General features: G+C 35.9%; 1 protein-coding gene across 1 annotated transcript in view; it reads left to right on the top strand.

Annotated features, from left to right (window-relative positions):
• LOC140162531 (polypeptide N-acetylgalactosaminyltransferase 1-like) overlaps positions 1-3,102 on the top strand; it is a 67,931-nt gene extending 64,829 nt beyond the window's left edge. Inside the window, exon 12 of the mRNA XM_072185779.1 lies at positions 889-3,102. Within this exon, the coding sequence (XP_072041880.1) occupies positions 889-1,023 (135 nt within the window). The 3' untranslated portion in view covers positions 1,024-3,102. The remainder of the gene's footprint in view (positions 1-888) is intronic.
• Positions 3,103-19,525: the final 16,423 nt, after the last annotated feature.

Here is a 19,525-nt window from a genome sequence, read left to right on the forward strand (position 1 = left end):
CCGGTTGGGGCCAGATTCTATTGTTCAAACAATGGAATACGGTTCAACTGCTGGTCAACCGGCAGTCGAGTTTTGGATTTCATCCCTAACGGGCCACATTTGGGGTATGAACGTTTGGAAAGTATTTATTGTGGGACATTAGAGCACATCAGACATATTGAATTGCATTCTGAATATGAAGAATGTCCTTCTGATATCAAATAATTTTGATTTTTTTTTTGAAATTCGCAATGTTATACACATTTTATGGCAAATCATTAAAATTGATATTTTTGATATTTAACAGTACTTTCAAGTAAACTTTATAAATCTGATGATTTATACTTGAAGTGTATGTAGGTGGGATGAAAAGCCGACGATCAATTGTAAATTTTGACCTTTTTTCCCAAAACACCAAAAGAAATTAGGACTTTTGGGGAAAAAATCCATATCTTCAATATGAAAGGTCAAAATTTTCAATTGATCGTCGGCTTTTCCTCCCAGTTACATACACTTTAAGAATATATCATTAGATTTATAAAATTTACTTCGAGGACTGTATATATCAAAAATGTGAAAAATATCAAATTTTAATAATTATATCGTGAATTTCAAAAAATGAAAATTATTTGGTATCAGAAAGACATTCTCCGTATTCAGAATGCAATTCGATATGTCTGATGTGCTCTCATGTCCCACAAAAAATACTGTAGAAACGCTCAAAACGCTCATTCCAGATCCCTTAAGTGCACTTTTTACATAATAATCAAATGTATTTGTGGAAAGGTCCCCTTTTTGAAATTCCTGCATCTATGAGCCTGGTGTAACATTAAAATGTTCTTTATCATATCTGCCTACGGGCCTGGTGATAGATTATAATGTTCTTTTATCATTCTGTCTCTTCCACAGACCAAAGTAATCAAACACAGTAGCGGCCTATGCCTTGACATCTCCGACAAAAGCCGCGAAGAGCCTAGCGTCAAACCTTGCAGTGGAGGGAAAACACAAAGATGGGAATTGAACGCTTTCGAATGGAAAGACTAGGCAAAGCGCCACCTACATCTCACCTACTAACCAATCATGTGCCTCGATTTTTGCGTGGTAAGGTCTGACCACTGTACTAAAGTATCATGCTGCTCTTTCATATATATGAGGTGTTTCTTGTGTCTATGAACTGTGGATTACTACTATTGGACCAATTTTGTTTGTTTAGATTTACATCTAGCTCCTACCCCTTAACCCCCTGAGCACTACCTGCCGATCTAACATTGCCTCTGATTGGTTAATTAAATGATATTTTCACTTTAATCACCAATCAGAATGGAGCTTTGCAAATATTTTCACCCCAATTTTTGTGGGTGGTGAAATTATTCTAACAATGTTGCTGATTGGGCCAATTGATAATGAAAACTTCTTTTTGGCCAATCGGCAGGTAGTTCTCATGGGGTTCATGTTAAATGTAAAAGTGCATGAATGCAAAGAGGATATTTTTTGCTTAAATTGATTTTATTGCTGTTGCAATTTCATTTTATTGTCCAAATCTGGGTATATTTTTGCCAAATCTCTGTCTATTCCAACTTAGTTTACATGAAAAGGGTCTGATAGAAAGATTGAAAATTAATATGAATGAATCCACACAATGTTTTTAGAAAAGTAATATTGTTACATCTGCCCTCTTGAGTCAAAATGCTGTATTTATTAGCGCCAATCTGGCTTGAAATGTGGTGGGGGGCAATCGGCCTGAATTGTCAAAAAGTGGCTGAAAAGAACAAAAAATGGGTCATTTTACCGAAAGGTGGGGAACACATCCCCCTGTCTCGCAATTAAAAGGCTGTATATGCTAAGGTATTTATTCATAGAGGCTGCATTTTGTCTTGGGAGGGCAAATGGGCTATTCCAGTTGAAATCCATACACCCCCAATGGAAGGTATGACCTTAATCTCCCACACAGGGAGTGTGAATTTCAAACAGGGTTACCTGAGTGGGTGACTCCATTTGAAGTCTACATCCCCTGTTTGACAGATTAAGGTCATGTCTTCAATCTGGGGTGTATGGATTTCAACTGGTATACCCAGATATGTATGATTTCCTCCTCTGTAGTGGTAAGGATTATGGGTGCTTCTTCATGTACAGAACTTTGTTATTCAGAGCTAATGTATTAAGTTAGTACCATTCAAGCTAATAGACGTCTATACAACTTTGACTTGAATGAGTGTATGTATACTGTGTACAATTATTGCATACATGTATATTCAGGGGTCCCTGTGCAATTATAGTATAGGATCCTTGTACTGTGTAGGATATGCTGTCTGACTGGATTATTCCATTTGAAATCGGACATATCCTTGTGGAAGTTGTAAGAACAGTTTTCCACAGAGGGAGTATGTTTTTCAAATGGAATTGGCTTGGGGTCATTATTTTCATTATAACTCATACTCCCTATGGATTTTCCTACATCTACAACTGGAGTGAGTATTTCAAATGGAAGTTACCCAATTGTCTATTCTATTTGAATCCCATACTCCCTCTGTGGAAGACTTTAGCTAAATCCTCCACATGGGGATTGCAGATTTCAAATGGAATAGCCCTTTACAGTTTATTTTTAATGTAGGGCATCATAGTGTTACACTATTTTTGCAGTGAATATTTTCCAAACCTGTGTCACATAATATTTTCCATAGCATATCAAGTATTGATATAAATCCGTACCGAATTGTATATACAAATAGAGGTGGGTAAATAAGTGTATTATATCAATTTCAGAGAAGGGGTTACTCCATTCCCACAATGCAGTGTGATCTGCTCATAGGAAATACACTTTATTTTCTGTGGAAGTAGGTAGCAAGTTGCATTGTGGGATTGGTGCAATTTCCTCCTCTGGAAACAAGCTATCAATCATTCCATTTTCATTTCTACTACCTTTTATTTCGGCAATCTCTTCAGCTATCCGTCTTTTCTTTCCACAAGGTTGACATTACTGAAATTACACTTACAGTGTTGAAAGGCAAAGTGATGTTTGCCCTTCGGTGAAAGAATTATTAAGGCATATGTGAATGATTGTCCTGTCGCTTCCAAGGCATACCATCTTGGGCTATTTCGGTTGAAATACACATACCCCCTCCTTTAGAATACATGACTGTAAGCTTGTACACAGGGAGTGCAAATTTCAAATTGGGGTTACCTGAATGGGTGACTCCATTTGAAATATACACTCCCTGTGTAGGAAATTAGGTTATGTCTTCTATAAGAGGTATATGGATTTCAACTGGAATTGCCCATCTTGCTTGTCATCTTTTCAAGTTTCAAGTTTGGTTGTGACGTCAGTGCTTTCAATCACAGCTTTAATTGTTCAAGCTGCAATCAAGCATGCCTACAAATCGCCCTTGCACCCATGTTTTTACACTCTGCCGAATTAGGTAGGCACCACGATTTACCACTGTGACCAGCAAAATACACATGGCTATGTCACTACCAAACTTAAGCTGAAAACATATAGTCTATTGAATGTATTTTTCTATTCATGAGTCATTTACATACATGATGAATTCTGCATCGGTCTTTGCATTGAGGGTTGTATCCATCAACCATAAACCCTTTTGCAATATATTTAGGTCCGTACCTATTATTTCTGACTTGGATATTGATATTTATATAATCAGACTTTAATTTTGTTCTTATTTTTTCAGTTCTTGTGCTTTCTTGGCTCCTAGATGCTGTTAGATCTGAAAAAATCCAACAAAAATGTAAATAGTTATATTCCCCTCCTTCATAATGCACAAGGTACGCTTACTGTAAGTAATTTGGTGCTGTGGATATAAATATATAAGTGCCTGTAATCTTTACCTTGTGCATAATTGACATAAAATTGAGCCAAACAAGTGTAGCTATAGCCCCTAGATATTTTTTTCTAGGGAGTATGGTATCACTAAGAAAGAACAAGAACTAAAGAGGTCAAAACAGTGGCGTAGCCAGGACATTTTCATGGGGCTGGCAAATGGGAGCTGGGGGAAGGCAATTTTCAAAGGGGGGAAAAGAAAAATTTGATGAAAACGGTCAAAAATGGGCTTAAAAGTACAAAAAAGGCATACAAATCTTATATCTGGTCAGCCAGCATCCCACGGGGTACTTCTCACAAGGGGGCAGCTTACCCCATTTCTTGGCTACGCCATTAGGTCAAAACTGTTTCACCAAGCATTCTTGTTTCACCTATCATCTTGCAAAATTGAAGTCTTCTAGTTAAAAAAAAAATTGGATTGGGGACCAAATGAACTTAACACACACATTCCTGCAAGTTCTTGTTTGCCAAAAAGTGTATTTTATCCAAAAGAAAGAGGGTAGAAATCATGAAATGCTGAGATTAGGACAGATAAGGTGTGTCAGAGGGGAGCATGACCTAGTGGTGTTTGCAAGAAATTTGAAATTAAATAGTGTATTTTTAAGACATTTATAAGACAGGAAACTGTGACTTTTGGACCTATTATTGAAATTAATTTTATCTGTGGCTAACATTTAAAAATATTATAAAGCTGGCTTTATGGACTTTGTTTATCACCAAATATATAATGAAAGTAAATTTGGATTTGATATATCTAACTATCAAGATATGTAGCAACTAAAAGTGAATGAATTTTTAATCCGATAGCAATGTTTGCACAGTATTTTTGTAGGACCTGAGAGCCCATCAGACACGCCAAATTGCATTCTGAATGCGAGGAATGTGCCACTGATATCAAATAATTCGTGATGTAATACAAATTTTATGGCAAGTTATTAAAAATTGATATTTTTGACATTTAACAATCCTTGAAATAAAATTTATAAACCTAATGATATGTACTTAACCTCATTTCAAAGTTTTGACCTATCCTATTGAAGATATACATTTTTCCCAAAAAGACTTAAAATTTTTGCTTTCCGATCCCTAATACTAGTTGCGAGACAAAATTTCACTTTCATGATACTTTGATAGTGTTTAATTTGCGACACCCTGGATCATATTGAACTGGCTTCTGATATATATCTCATGTGAGTTGACATGTGTGTCGGGTCTTGTTTGTTTTAAGTCAACTGTCAGTTGCTAATTAATTGAGAACTTGTTGATATACAGCTGTCCATCAGGGGAGAAGGGTGTGCGGACAACGGGAGACTCACACGAGTGGTTAGAGCCAGATCAATGCGCATCAATGTGCACTTCTGTGATCCTCAAGTATAACAACTGTCTATGCAGTAAACTGATGCGCACAGCAAACTGAAATGATTGCGTAGTGAGCGTTTTACTTGTAAGCGTGTTACAGTGCTTGAGCGTGTAGAGCGCTCATGTCACTATGTTGTCTGTGCACACACGAATATGGTGCGAGAGGTTGTGGTTTCGAACTCTGGCGGTGGTTAAGTATGCTCTTGTGGAAAACTTGAGTTAGTATGAAGTTCCCCTGGACATAAACTTACTGCTAATTGTCTACTTGTAACCCGTACGTCACTCGGTGAGCTCATCCTGGCTGCGAAGATCACTTATTGTGGAATATCTAGGGTGTGCACTTCTAAGCAGCAAAATGAGTTGTTTTTAAATGGTTTATAGAATGATGTGGGGCCGTAGTGGTCAGCGATAACCTGTAAAGGGTGCCGAGGCTTGCTGATCTAACATTGCCTCTGATTGGTCAATTACACGGTATCTTCAATTTAATCACCAATCAGAATTGAGTTTTGCAAATAATTCACCCCAATTTTTTTGTGTGGTGAAATTATTTTAACAATGTTGCTGATTGGGCCAATTGATAATGAAAACTTCTTTTTGGCCAATCGGCAGGTAGTTCTCATGGGGTTAATCCACATTGGTGTGGATCTAGCTGTCAGTGTGGAGTCCTCCAGTTTTAGTTGGTGACCGTACTAAGGGGATGAGATACAGTGTTTTGCTACAAGATGACATGTCCATTTGATTTCCCATGGTTCATATACACCCACATTAGATGTCAGTAAGATATTGCGGAGGAACAACAATTTTGGTTTGATTTGACCAGTTGGTTGTCCACTACACAAATAGTCAAACTGCAGCGTGCATTTTAAAAGAATATAGCTGCTTATTTTGTTTAAACAATGAGCTATTCCATTTAAAATCCCCACTACCCCTGTGGAAGATTTTGGAAATATCTGCCACAGGGGGAGTATGAATTTCAAATGGAATGAACACATTAGCAGTGCTTCATCTGAATTTCATACACCCTCTGATAAAGATTCAACCTGAATCTTCCACAGAGGGAGGGTGAGTTTCAAATGGAGCTGCTAATGTGTTCATTCCATTTGAAATTCATACTCCCCTGTGGCAGATATTTCCAAAATCTTCCACAGGGGTAGTGGGGATTTTAAATGGAATAGCCCAATTTGTGCATATGCAGTAAAAGGATTGACTTACCTATCATCTGCCAAAAGTGCCGTGTAATTATTTTAAGAACCCTGCAAAATATTTTTTGCTTTTCTGCTCACACCTCCAAATACTATATCTTTATATTTTTATTAGGAATGGGGTACATATACTTACTACTATGATTATTTTTTCACCAGTGTTTTAAACATTTGAAAAGAATTCACAAACATTTAAAAAAATACCAATGTTGACAATTTTTGCATAATAAATATAAATCCTACTTACCTACCACTATATTTAATACCAACATCGGCCTAATTTACTTTAGTCTGAATGACTAAATCACTGAATAGGCCTTTAATTGATACGATCATCTCTACCTTATGCTGGAAAGCAGAGAATATAGTATTGGTTCGGATTGCATTTCAAATCTGCTTGAGCCCCATTTCAGCGCTTCATGATGGTAATTAAAACCAACTGTCAGCTATCATGTAACACTATACTCCTCAAAATTCTCCAACCAAATGTGTTTACAAGATTTATTAAATATTATGCGAGACATCGTATCATACTCACAAATTTGTGTTGATTGTATAAAGTCAGTATTATGCATGCAATGAAAAGTGGAAATTTTATGAATTATGAATTTATGCATTTTACAGATGAAGCTTATCTCTGCAAATTTTTGCATTTTCTGAGCTTGTTTTAGACTGACTTTGATTTGTATTGAATATTCACTTTTGGGTAAAAACAATCAACTTGTTTTGAAAGATGACATTTTAACTAATTAAATCATACCTTATTTTATATATTTAGTGCATCGCCCCAAATTAGGGCCCTACCGCGGACATTTCTAGCTATTAGTTTAAGCGCTTACTTTCAATGTATGTTTATTATTATATAATTGGGTAAAAAATGCAAAGTCGGCCGTGTGTCCTGAACTCGCCACCCTTAGCGTTACATGACAAATATTATGAATTTTTACACCAACCGGGTTTCTAATTAGATTATCTCGACAATCATCAACCCTAAACTAGCAAAAGTATACATTTTTGGAAAGCTGAAGGCATCAGCAATTCCAATATATACATTTCAACTCATTATACAGGGTGACCTGCAAGTTATACAGGGTGGAATAAAAAAGATTTTGATAAAAAATGGATCAATCAATGCATTGCTTATTACCAACTTACAGTAATAAACTGGAAGTAAACAACATTCATTTGGTTAGAGGAAATGGAGAGCCAACTGACTTCGGAAGAAACCAAAATCACAGCTGTTTGGTAATCTCGGAATATAGGGTGTCCCAAAGTATGTTAGATTTTTTTTACAATTCAACATATTTTGAACCTAAACATTTTCCCCCTAACCCATACAGAAAATATATGTCCATATTTAGATTCCTCGTCAAATTTCCCTTCAGAAAATCTATACTTTGACTATGATAGGATAAGTAATTAAAATTTTACAGTAACTTTCAGATTTTGAAGACATCTGCATTACTTACTACAGTGTTTAATATGACAACGGGTAGTTTTGTATAGAAAAGTTTGTATTTTCTACACTAAACCAATCATAAATGATTAAAAACAATTAGTAGAATTGTTTAGCTGTAAGGCTGTGAGTCGTTTAGATGCTAAATAGAGTCCAAATCCAATTTACAGCCTTTACAGAAGCAGATTACGCACTAAAAATACCAATCCCATAGAGTTTGTGTGTACCACATCCCCCACCATCACATCCCCCACCACTGCCACCCTGCCCATTCTGAATTCTATGAAGCACAGTGTCAGTATTAAAAAGGCTCAAGAATTTCTTTTTACAAGGTTGAAAGTGCATTTTATTTAGCAATAAAATGAGACCACAAGCATGACAATAACTTCTTGCTTGACAGAGATATCATCATTTGTTTTGAGTCGACTTTGGCAAAATGTAACGTCGCCACCTTTTTTTGGTGGCGAGCTCAAGACACACGACCAGTCATCTTTATTTTGAGTATTTACTCTGGGTGGACACACGACCAGTCATCTTTATTTTGAGTATTTACTCTGGGTGGACACACGACCAGTCATCTTTATTTTGAGTATTTACTCTGGGTTTCATGGAAGAACGGCAGTCCATTGCTGAGATTGACAGGAGCGCCCTGTTAATGAGCGACATTTGCCGACATACGCTACCGATCTGTGCCGACCAAAGATTTGACGCATAATCGGCCAATCAGTTTGACAAAAACTGTAAGCACATGAAGTAAGGCAACAATGTCTAAGACAACTTTTATTTCGGACATTTGATGGAATTTAGTTGCATCGGTGTTTAGACAGTTGACATTCAACAGATTATGTGCATAGGCGTAGATCCCAGGGGGATAGGGGGATAAATCCCCCCAATATTTTGCCAGGGGGTGATGGTCCATACAATCGTCCCCCCCCCCCATGTTGATGCCTGTATGTGGGTTTCTGACAAAATTAACCTCATATTTGGCCATTTTAGCCCCAAAAGTGCAAATTTTCCCACACTTTGCGCAAATTTATTCCACTTCTGCACCATATTTCATCAATTTAGTTTCAATATGGCAAAATTTTCACATGCATTAGTACCATAAACGTATTCTGTCGCTAAAATGTGCTTGATTCACTGTACTTCAAGAAATTTTTTCAACCTCATCCCCCCCCCATGTCAAAAAGAAATCTACGCCACTGATTCTGTGGAGGTGCTTACCAGGGAAGAGGCACTAATTAGATCAAATGGCTTCAGGTTACGATTTGGCGTCGCAAGTTATAAAAGTTTGGAAATGTGCATAAAAATTGTGTACTGATGAGCTTATGTTACCGTCTATATGATAAAATACTTATAAGTATTATGAATATTTATAGCTGTTAGATAACTTTATAAATATTGACTCTTTGATCAAAATGTTGACAATTCTGACAAACATCAGGAGTACTTATAATCATACATATTTCATTCAATTTTCTGTTAGGTAAATGTCCATATTTGCATTCTGAGTAGAAGTTTGATTTCACTTTTATTTAAGGCGAGGGGATGGCTGGAGCCATATTTGTCCAGTTTTAACCATTTAACTAAAAAACGGCTGTGTATTTCATTATATTAATACATTGATCTTAACCCCCTGAGCACTACCTGCCGATCTAACATTGCCTCTGATTGGTCAATTTCATGATATCTTCACTTTAATCACCAATCAGATGGAGTTTTGCCCAATTTTTTTTGGGTGGTGAAATAATTCTAACAATGTTGCTTATTGGGCCAATTGATAATGAAAACTTCTTTTTGGCCAATTGGCAGGTAGTTCTCATGGGATTAAAGGAAATAAGGTCAAAGAAGCCAATAATTGCATTATATTTCAATAGGTCTTGTAGTTCTTGAGTTAAGGCCAATAATATATCAAAATTTGGTGTTTTCCCCTTAACGAGAAAAATCATGAGCATTTTGGGTAGAATTGGAATTTCCTTTATAGAGCCCATTCCATTTCTCTTGTGTGTCAGCTTTACATGTCTCAATATTTGAGTGCAAACACCGCCATATAGGTCATGCTCCTCTCTGACCCACCTTAAATCCTCTCCAGATTAATAGAATTTTGTTGCAAGTTTGCAGGTTTTCGTCAAATTCATCCAAATCATAGGATAAACAATACAAGGGGTGTAACCTGCAAATATGAATTTTATTTATTTTTGGCCAGATGGTGTCAAATGATATGGTCTGTTTTCACAAAAACTTCACAAATCCAAACCTTGCTTACAGTATGTCTACCATTCTTTGCTAAATTCTCTGTGTTAGTCTTTACAAAAACAGGTCACACAGTTTATTTCAAAATAACATTTAAGAAATTATTTCAGTAACACAACTCAATTTCAGAGAAGTTTTTTCATTTCTTTTTGTATTTACTAATGTAAGGCAAATAGGTTTGTTTGAAAAGTTATCCAGATATGCAGTTTTGATCAATATATTGTCAACTGTAAGCCATAAGCCAGCAATTTTCATACAATAATATCTGAGACGAATATAGATATTCGTCTCAGATATAGATATTTGTCTCAGATTATATTAAGCGTCTATCTTAGAAATAGCTGTGTGTGTCAAGGTTCTTTTATTTTTTCTTTAATTAATTAAATTCACTTTTCCCCCGGTGTATTCCTGTGCTACATGTAGTTTCTGTGAAGTGTATGTATTATAATATTATTTCTGAAGACTAGTGAAAAATGTTGATTAATTTGTTAAGTGCCCTTATTTGTCCTGAACTTTGCACTTGAGCGGACGTCAAAGAGAAATTTATGCACCTGACGTTTTATATGAATTTTTGAATTTATAAAAACTTACAAGTTGACCTCAATTGCAAGAACTGACAGGCAACATGTGTTGTACACAGAAATAGGGATCGTTATATATATCAAGTAACATTTTTGGCTAAAATTATTTGATTATCACTGCCACCACCCCAAAGAAGTAAGGGTTTAGGGTTAGGATACAGGTTATGGTAAAGTTTACTCTTAATATAAAAGAGTGAAAAACTCGCTCTCCAGAAGAGTAAGATGAGTGAAAATCAATCCCAAAGGGTGGAAGCCACTCCTAAAATAGTGAAAAACGCTCTTTCAAGGGACATTACTCAAAAAGAATAATGTCCCTGATATCATACCTTGAAAGGGTGATTCCACTCTTTCAAGAATGGTTTCACTCTTTGATGAGTGATTTTCACTCTGTTAAGAGTGTTTTTCACTCTTTTGTAAAGTGAGTTTTTCTCTCTTTTACATTAGAAAATATGGTTAAGAGATTAGGGTTACGATTATGATTGGGGGTGACAGCAGTGATAATAAACCTTTTCAAATCAAATTTTTTTCAAAGACAACCATTTGTAAATGATAACCTAGTTTATATATCTGGGTAATCATGCCACTGTTGGATGTAGCACTTACATTAATTGCAATGATTGCATTTGCATAATAATTGGTGAGCATATGATGTGTACGCACCTAGTACACATGGCCTGATTTTCCAAATGTTTCTGATGTTGACTTGAAAAGGTCTATATAGTTGCTTCAAAATTTCAATGGGTCCATGTAGTAAAAATGTCCACAGATTTTTTTTTAAACCGCAGAACAAGTTTAAAATTCACCTTGGATTTATTTATATTTGTATTGAGTGTAAATTCTGATCTAAACAATTTAAAGTCATTGCACCTGAGAGAATATATTTATAATTATTGTCAGAAACAATCTGGAATGCCCTGGATAGTAGGCAGGGATAAGGCGAAAAAAAAAAAAAACTGTTTTACAGGACTGATCGATCCATATTTTGCAGGGGTGGGTGGGTATTCAAAACATTTCAAAATATGTTTTCAAAAAAAATCATCAAATTTTTGCCAGATTTTTTCAAACTTTTGGTGATATTTAAGGGTCAGGAGACTCCAGATAAATAATCCCGACCGACCCTGCTTAAATAGTCCATCCACTCGTAAAACATTGTTTGTTTTTTGGAGGATTTTTTTGTCGTTTAAACCAGAATTATACCATATTGTCCATACATTCAACTCCTACACAGAAAAAAATAACTATTATATTGCATTATTATTTCTTCTCACACCTTGAGCACTACCTGCTGATATAACATGGCCTCTGATTGGTCAATTACATGATATCTTCATTTTAATTACCAATCAGAATGGAGCTTTGCAAATAATTCACCCCAATTTTTTTGCCTGGTGAAATTATTCTAACAATGTTGCTGATTGGTCCAATTGATAATGAAAACTTTTTTGACCAATCGGCAGGTAGTTCTCATGGGGTTAAATATGATGGTGTACTGTTTATACTGAATTTCTATGCATGCATTTTGTAGCTTAACTTACTCTTGATGTGCCTTAATATATTGTTAACAAGATGTCCTGTAAGATTCTTTATGTAATTTGTGTTAAGATGATTTTAATTGTTTAGTAGGGGGTGGGGCAGGGGTTTGCAGTCCACATCCAGAACCCATGCCCCCCCCCCCATGTAGGCCATAATAAACTTGAAACAGGTGTCTGCATGCAGAGAAGGTTAGGATTTTACACCCAACATCACCACTTTTGGGAGGGGGTTCCACCTAACTCAAAATGACAAATTTGGGGTAAATGTTCCCAATTTTTTGCTCCACCTGAAATTCACTTTGAAATGTTTGTCAGACCTGAATTTATATCACCACATGCATTTGAATTGTTTTTTAAGAATTTAGGTCAGTAGAATCAGTGAGCTTAGGCGACAAAAAAAACCTTGATTAAAAATAATTGCATGTGATCCTGCTGGGTGCTGCCATTACAGCTTTTAGACATGAAGTCTTGAAAGTGACCTAATTGGATGGAAAGGTGGCAAGTGTGTCCAGATTTCACCACAAAAATTTTGTTTTGTTTGGGCAAGTTTACTATGTTTTTGTCTTTAATTTTTCTGCGTGGCAGTAAATATTTTTAGAATTTAATTCGCGATAACATAATGAAAAATGTTTAATAATTAGTTATCGATAATATTTATCAGAAGAATTCAATTCATATGAGTGTTCATATTCGTTTGATTGTAGTTGGTCACCTGAGTGAGTACTAGTATTTGGTAACTTAGGTCTTAATGGTTGTGCCCATTGGTGACATACCATTCATTTTAATCAAAATGTTTTTTGTGCCTAAGCTCACTGATAAGAAGAAAAAACATGTACCAAAGACCTTGAGTTTTTGTTGTTTTCCTATTGTGTAGTGAATGCTAGATGATTACTGTAAAATTGGATAATTTTCATGCTATGATTATTTTGTGCTTTGCCAATTATTGTCACCTGTTCACTTGTTTTTAAATTTGCAATTCTAAGTTTCCTCACCTGACTTATAGACAAAGGAAATAATATTCTCACATTGGTATTTTTTCGGTAATTGCTTGGAACAAAATAAACATGGTGTGAAAATTGCCATTTTTACAGTACTTTTAATTATTGTCTTTCTTCTTGCATTTATATGTGACATGATCTGATCCGATCAGACTAAAGTCGTCAATAATGAAATAAATTGAGATCAGTAATACCTACTGAGCCAGTAAGTGGTAATAACTTTTTTCAAAAAGAAAGAAAGAACAGTTTACCAACCCAAAGTGTTACAATTAAACAAGACAACAAATAAACACAAATCCTGACTAACACACAACACAACTTGGAAAAAGAAAGCATGGGATTCGAGCCCATGACCTTCCGATCTCTAGATGGACACTCTATCCATTAGGCTACCAGCTCCCACTGATAAACGGTGGTTAAAACTGTGTCTAATGTAAGCAGTCGAAATATACAATACCTTAATAAATATTACGTAAGTACAGGAGATCATTACTGATGCTTATTCGTTTTCGTAGCATAATACAAGTAAAAGTAGGTAACAGTATTCTCAAAATTTCTGACTTTCATCTGAGTGGATTAGAACTGTCACAATTGAACAAACTTCACATTTTGTACAAAAAATGGCTACAATTCAGTTGAATTATTTTTTTTCAATTTGCTGTCAATCATAAATATAACAAAAACTATTTTTACGGACATCTTGTACTTATTTTCACTTTTTTTGTGTGTAAATGATATAGATATTTAAATATTATTATCTCATGAATAAATAAAAACATATGTAATATATTGTAAGTGTAAATGAATGAATTATGAATAATACTCGGCTTTTCTATTAGTCACTACCACACCCCATGTATTGGTAGTGATACAGGTTGGTGAAAGGTTATCATGTGGGAGTGCAGCTCTTTGATGTAACAGCTTTATTAGAAAGAAGAAAGTTGTACAATGTATATGTATGCATTTGATTAGTTTGTGATGACATATTTTGTATTTAACAGTGATGCAATGTATCTGATTTTGTAGAACACTCAAAGAACATGTTACGGTTGACAAACCTGTCGAGTTTTTATACCCAAATCATTCGAAGGGCATTCCAAGTATGTATATATACAGGAGTTAAAGAACTGTGGCATGAGCAATGAGCATGTTTTGAGTTCATAAGGAATACATGGAATTTACTGTTGGTTGGATGCAAAATTGTGTACACTCTTAGAAAAAAGGTTCCAAGTAAACCCTAAAAGGTTCTGAAGCTGATCTGGATGTAGAACCTTATAAAGGCCTAGTTTAATTAACAAAGAACTAAAACGTTCTTCAAGGGCAAGAAAGAACCATTTTAGACATGTAAAATGTTCTGTAAAGTCCTGAAAGAACCATTTATGGGTTCTTGCAATTTTCTAGAACCATAGCTGTCCTGTATGTAGAACCACTTACCAGAGAACCATCTTTCCTGGTAGAACTTTAGAACTCTCTTCTTCTAAGAGTGTGTGTACATAATGAAAATTTGGCTTTGTGACCTTGGTGTGTCCAGTCCAGCCATCAGTTCCTGCATTTTCTGTAGTACTCTAGAAGTGGAAATGTTGTGTTATTTTATACTACACAGGAAGCAGGTAACATGAAAAATGTTTGAATATAGACCTATATCGTCGGCAGGGTGCAACACTATCGAAAGTGCAGTAGAATGAAATAGCTGCCATTTGCAACATTTCAGCAACATTTCAATATAAATGTACTTACTTTTAACCAATAACACTAGAAAAAACACCCAACTACATGTAAAGGTGATATCTCGGGGTTAGCTTAGTGGCCATCAGGAAAGTATACAGAACATCAACACTTCACAATGAGTATGATGTGGGGATTGTGCTGCAAACAATAAGTCTTTTACAAAAGGCAGCTATTATATTCTACTGCACTTACGATAGTGTTGCACTCTGCCGACGATATATATATTACTTGAGGCTAGGCCTGTGCATAGGTAGGTAGTACAACAACACAAATTGAAAAAAACATGGAATTGTGTACAAAAAAAATTTGCTTGAAAGTTTCCACTTTTATGGGTATGATTAAATTGATTATAATTGGTACAAACATGTTATACACTGCAAAAACTGTATTTAGAGACTGGATTGAACACTTTTACGTTATTGATTTGAAGACAAAGATATGTATTCTTAATTGCCCATTGCACAATTCCGCCATATGCAATTAGAGCCTCAAACTCACAACAGACATGCAAAGAAGAATTATGTAACTTTACGCAATGTTACATGACTGGTTCAGTTCCCATGCATATATGCTGCGAGATCCCGGCTCTCATCGCATATGATGGAACCGTGCAATGAACGAAAATACACGCCATCATATTCAGAAACGTGTTTAGCATTTAAATATTGATTACAAAAAGTTTTTTAGGGAAAGTGTTAAAACCCTGTTTTTGCAGTGTATAAGAAAAATGTGTTAGTTTTATAGCTACATATGGTATCTCATTTGCATTGTGTAGACTTGATTCATTTTTTGCACTATCATTTTAGCTATTCATTTCATCGCTGCCTTATTGTCTTTCTTTTTTCAAATTATGTCTCTTTTTTTCTGTAAAATTTGTAAAAAGTGATTTTATTTTTAATTTTTCCATGTTTCATTTAAAATATCATAGGAGAGTGGTTCTGTCAGTAAATATGTGATAAGTCCCAATCATTTTCTGTGAGAATTAATTTTGATGATTACTTCCATAAATCACCGGGTGACAGGATGTAGTTTTTGATTATGCAGTCAATAGGAATTCTTGATGAGATTCTTGGTTTTTTTTTCTTTTTTGCTTTCAAAGCTTCAAAATTTTGTGATATTTTCTAATAATTGTGAATTTGTTATAAATTCCACTAACCTTGTTTGAGCAGACTAATTGGGCTATTCCAGTTGAAATCCATACACCCCCTATGGAAGACATGACCTGAATCTCACACAGGGAGTGTGAATTTCAAATGTGGTTTCCTGAATGAGTGACTCCATTTGAAACCTACACCCCTTGTGTGGAAGATTAAGGTCATGTCTTCCATAGGGGGTGTATGGATTTCAACTAGAATAGTCCAATGTAGAATTTACCTGTAAACATGGTAACGATGGGGCTTTGTCAAAAAACACTGACGAGAGTGGTAAAGGCATCGTTTTTATGAGAAATACATGTTGCAAATATGCTCTAATAATGCCCGCATTTGGAATATGAAGCAGAAAAGTTGTGACTTATTTCTTATTTTAAAAGAACCATGTCTCATATGATTATTATTATGACTAGTTGTGGTGCTGTATGATCTAAATCAAATCAATAGTTTAGTTTTTTGAATGTATTTAATTCTGTGATTTTATCAAGGATGTTTTATGAGAGATTGTGGACTCCAATTTGCCTTGCACTTAAGGCTATGAATATTGTGCCATATTGGGTTGTCATATATGAGGACTAAAGCATTGTACCTCTGTTTTTTTCTTGGCAAATGCTCAAAACTATATTATGGGGCTTTAAAGGGTATATACCAGTATAACAGGTTGTGGGTCGCGACGGATAAGTCAGGCAAAAATTGGGACACTTGTAAAAAAATTGGGAACCATTTGCTATTCCATGCCTTGCTTCCTTATTCTTAGGTCCATATTATGGTCAGTTTTGTTGCAGGGGAACATGGCAAAATATTAATCTGGAGGTATGCTGTTCAGCGCTCCATGGGTGAGAGCTATACCCAATCATGGTGGTGTCCCGACTCTGTTCTGTTATATAACTTCTTTGAATTTTAATAATTATGATTTAGTATTGTGAATGAAGAAATGATTTATTTGATCAAATGTATGAATTACTATTTTCTTTGCTGTTGTACTTAAATGAGCCCTGTAAACTGTAAAAGAGCTGAAGTGTGTCACAGAATGTTAATATGGTTTATATTACATGCTAAAAAATTGAAAGGTATGTAGGTCACCCTGTTTTGTTAAAAGAGTGATGCAATTTGAATGAACTATTTTAATTTTTTTGTTTCACACACTCAAATTGCACATTCATAACAATAAAGTGTGAAGTTATTTTCTGTATTGTACATGTATAACGGGACATTCTCGCGAGGTTTTTTTCTGGTGATGTTGTACACAGAAGCCAACCAATCACAAGTCTGCTAGGTTTTTTCTGGCGATGTTGTACACAGAAGCCAACCAATCACAAGTCTGCTAGGTTTTTTCTGGCGATGTTGTACACAGAAGCCAACCAATCACAAGTCTGCTAGGTTTTTTCTGGCGATGTTGTACACAGAAGCCAACCAATCACAAGTCTGCTAGGTTTTTCTGGCGATGTTGTACACAGAAGCCAACCAATCACAAGTCTGCTAGGTTTTTTCTGGCGATGTTGTACACAGAAGCCAACCAATCACAAGTCTGCTAGGTTTTTTCTGGCGATGTTGTACACAGAAGCCAACCAATCACAAGTCTGCTAGGTTTTTTCTGGCGATGTTGTACACAGAAGCCAACCAATCACAAGTCTGCTAGGTTTTTTCTGGCGATGTTGTACACAGAAGCCAACCAATCACAAGTCTCTAAGTAATATGTAATATGAATTGATAATTAGATTTGCTTAATCATATTTTACTCTGCGCATGTGCAATTTTTTGGTTCATGTTAATGTAGAGAAGCAAGCAAACCCTTACTGTATTCTTATTAAAGAAAAGTATAAAGTGACCCAGATTTTGTGTAAATAAAAAAATATTAAACACCCGACCGACCTACATCACAGGTCCATCCACCCATAGAACTGGGTTGTTGTCTTTTTGTCGCCTAAATGGGGCCAGGATGATGTTACAAGATGTAACAAACAAGTTATTTTTCGAACCTACTTGGAGATGATTTTAAAACTCAACCACGGATGCCCTGGCAGAATTAACAAGCAATTGGGCCTGATGCTATATGTTCCAGCAATGTGTGGTCGCGGTTTGAAGCCATGGTTTATTAATCGAAATGCATGAAAGTAAAATCGCAGGGCTGTAAGACTTTTGGAGAATGTTAGACATTGCTGCAAAATTCTTCCATTTATTGGAAAATGTAAAATTAAAGGTGTTTTTCAGACAAGACTTTTAAGCCATTTGTTGCTTTCATGTCCCTATATTATGTCCCAGGGTCAGAAATTTGGCGAGAATCCATTCTTGCAAAGATTCTCGTCATCAAAACTGCAAGAATCTAAATGGATTCTCGTAAATATTTCAGTTTATCATACAAAGTTATATGGCGAAAATCCATGGATTGTTGCAAAATTCCACTGGGAGAATCCAAAAGGATTCTCATACTTGGTTGCGAATTTCTGACCCTGTGTCCCAAATTAAATCAGGACAAAAATCTACAATTGGGCCACAACTTTAACTAGTGGCAAATGGTGGTCATAGACCACAAACCTAGCTGGGGCATGTTGGTGTTGTGGAGGTATCTGACCCCTACAAAATGTTCCAAAAATGCTCCCCTGGTCATGGGGTTTGTTTTCACCGAGTTTGAGTCCCGTACTCCTAACAGATGTCCAAAAAAATAAATTCTAAGATTTGACCCCAGATGACCTTTGACCTGACCTATGCATGCTGTTCCATAATGTTCCCCTGGTCTTGAGGTTTGTTGTCACCATGTTTGAGCCCTGCACTCTTACAGATATCCAGAAAATGAAATTCTACGATTTGACCCCAGATGACCTTTGACATGACCCTTGCACACTGTTCCATAATGTTCCCCAGGTCAGTAAGTTTGTTGTTGTGGAGTTTGAGCCCTGTACCCCTAACAGATGTCCAGAAAATGCATTTAGAAAATTTGACCTCTACATGACCTTTGACCTGACCCCTGCAAAATGTTCACCTGGTCATGAGATTTGTTGTCACTGAGTTTGAGCCCCATACCCCTTGCAGATATCCAGAAAATGAAGTTATAAAGATTTGACCCCATATAACCTTTGACCTGACCCCTGCAAAGTGTTCCAACATGTTCCCCTGATCATTAAGTTTGTTGTCACCAAGTTTGAGCCCCGTACCCCTTACAGATGTCCAGGAAATGCGTTTCTAAAATTTGACCTCTGCATGACCTTTGACCTGACCCCCGCAAAATGTTCCCCTGGTCATGAGATTTATTGTATCGAGTTTGAGCCCCATACTCCTTACAGATGTCCAGATTATGCATTTGTAAGATTTTACCCCCTTAATGATCCTTGACCCCAATTCTGTGTGCAAGGTATGGGCACTTGTTAAAGCCGATGCACATGTGTAAGTGATGTCATTGTGCTATGTAATATGTGGCAGAAGAAGCATTTTGAAGATATTTGGTTATATACCG

This window comes from Amphiura filiformis, chromosome 10, assembly GCF_039555335.1.
Source record: "Amphiura filiformis chromosome 10, Afil_fr2py, whole genome shotgun sequence".
Classification (NCBI taxonomy): Eukaryota; Metazoa; Echinodermata; class Ophiuroidea; order Amphilepidida; family Amphiuridae; genus Amphiura; species Amphiura filiformis.